The sequence below is a fragment of the Trichechus manatus genome, unplaced genomic scaffold, assembly GCF_000243295.1.
Source record: "Trichechus manatus latirostris isolate Lorelei unplaced genomic scaffold, TriManLat1.0 scaffold00001, whole genome shotgun sequence".
NCBI classification, from domain to species: domain Eukaryota; kingdom Metazoa; phylum Chordata; class Mammalia; order Sirenia; family Trichechidae; genus Trichechus; species Trichechus manatus.
Genome location: NW_004443937.1, coordinates 37,796,862 through 37,798,328, shown reverse-complemented (window position 1 = coordinate 37,798,328; position 1,467 = coordinate 37,796,862). Strand labels below are relative to the sequence as shown.

Below are 1,467 nucleotides of genomic sequence, written 5' to 3'. Positions count from 1 at the left end.
AACGCTTCCAAGAGATTATTTATAGAGGAAGACAGTTTACTCTGAAGAATTCCCATCACCCACATCATTAATATTTTAGAGCTCATTAAATAAGGAATATGAGGAATATGCGCACAAGCAGGAATGCTACACTCTTTCCTCGATTAGGGTCAGTCCCGGGGGGTCTACATTGTGGGTGAGAAAGCCTTAACACCCACCCCATTGGGGAAGGAAGTAACTTAAGTCCTTTGAATAGAATTCCAAAATGTATACCAAATTCCAGCTTGCAATAAATAGAATTAAAAATGAGAATCTTAAAAATGATTTTCATATTAGAGTTACATAGTTGTTAACTACATAGAAAAATACTTTGAGCTGATATTCGAAAAGAGAATTTGTGTCAAGATATGATGGCGTTTTCTCCCTTTAGAGAGCAAAGGAAAAAGATTAAGTTCCGTTGGAGGGAGGCAAGTGTTTAAGGCTACATGGGATGTAGTGGTTTAGCTATGTTTTGAAATAGATAGCAACTTAAAGGTTTCTTGTTGGGGAGAAAAATTGAGATACCACATTTTTATTAGGTATTGATATCACCTTTTTCAGTTCATTGATTAATGCTTGAGGTTTTATTATATAGCTGGGGGAGATTACCATCTTGACCTGAGATTTACATGTGTAATTCTCATTAATGATAATGGAAGTTACCCTTGCACACTTACTAACATTGAGACGTGGATATATTTTCTGTATCTCTGGGTCTCTGGGATATTGTTGGTGCTTGCTACGCACTGTTAGTTCCACGAAATGTCTTGTTTTGTTTTGCTGTATCTGGAAATATCAACCAATGTTAGCAGCATAAAAATTCCACAAAGAAGAGGATTCTAACACATGAGCTTTAATTACATCAGAGATGCTACTGAGTCCAGTGACTGGCCATTAAAATAACTCGTGTTTTTTCTCATTTATCCCTCTTTATTTGCTGGATCGCCCAAAGAGCCTTTGTTCTGTAAAGTAAACCCAGCCCCTTCTTGTGGATTGTTTCTCAGGAACCAGTTACGGGAATGCGTGTTTGTATGAAGGTATGTGTAAAGAGTACTGTGCTGGATTAGTACCTCACCAGTGTTTTCATTGTCTCTTACAGCCAGTCAACCAGGGTCGTCACTATCAGAAGGAAATGAATCCACCCTCTCCTTCTAACCCCCGGTAAGAACCATTAATTGTATAAATGGTTTAAAAAAAAAATAGGTGAGTTAGAAGATTCATTGTGCATTTTTCTTGATTTCATGAGCTTGTTTCCCAAACCTTCTAAAGAGCTTCCAAAGTTTTTTCCTCTGAAGTCTTAGTTCAGGCTCCTCTTCTCATTCAGACTGTGGTGTAGTCGTCAAGGGGCACGTTGTTAGTTGCCGTCCAGTCAATTCCAATTCATGGACTCATGGCAACCCCATGTGTGCAGAATAGAACTGTGCTGCATAGGGTTTTCAAGGCTGTGAC

General features: G+C 38.5%; 1 protein-coding gene across 1 annotated transcript in view; it reads left to right on the top strand.

Moving 5' to 3' along the window:
• CFAP20DC (CFAP20 domain containing) overlaps nucleotides 1–1,467 on the top strand; it is a 257,432-nt gene that overhangs the window by 199,119 nt on the left and 56,846 nt on the right. Inside the window, exon 11 of the mRNA XM_023726780.1 lies at nucleotides 1,118–1,179. Within this exon, the coding sequence (XP_023582548.1) occupies nucleotides 1,118–1,179 (62 nt within the window). The remainder of the gene's footprint in view (nucleotides 1–1,117; nucleotides 1,180–1,467) is intronic.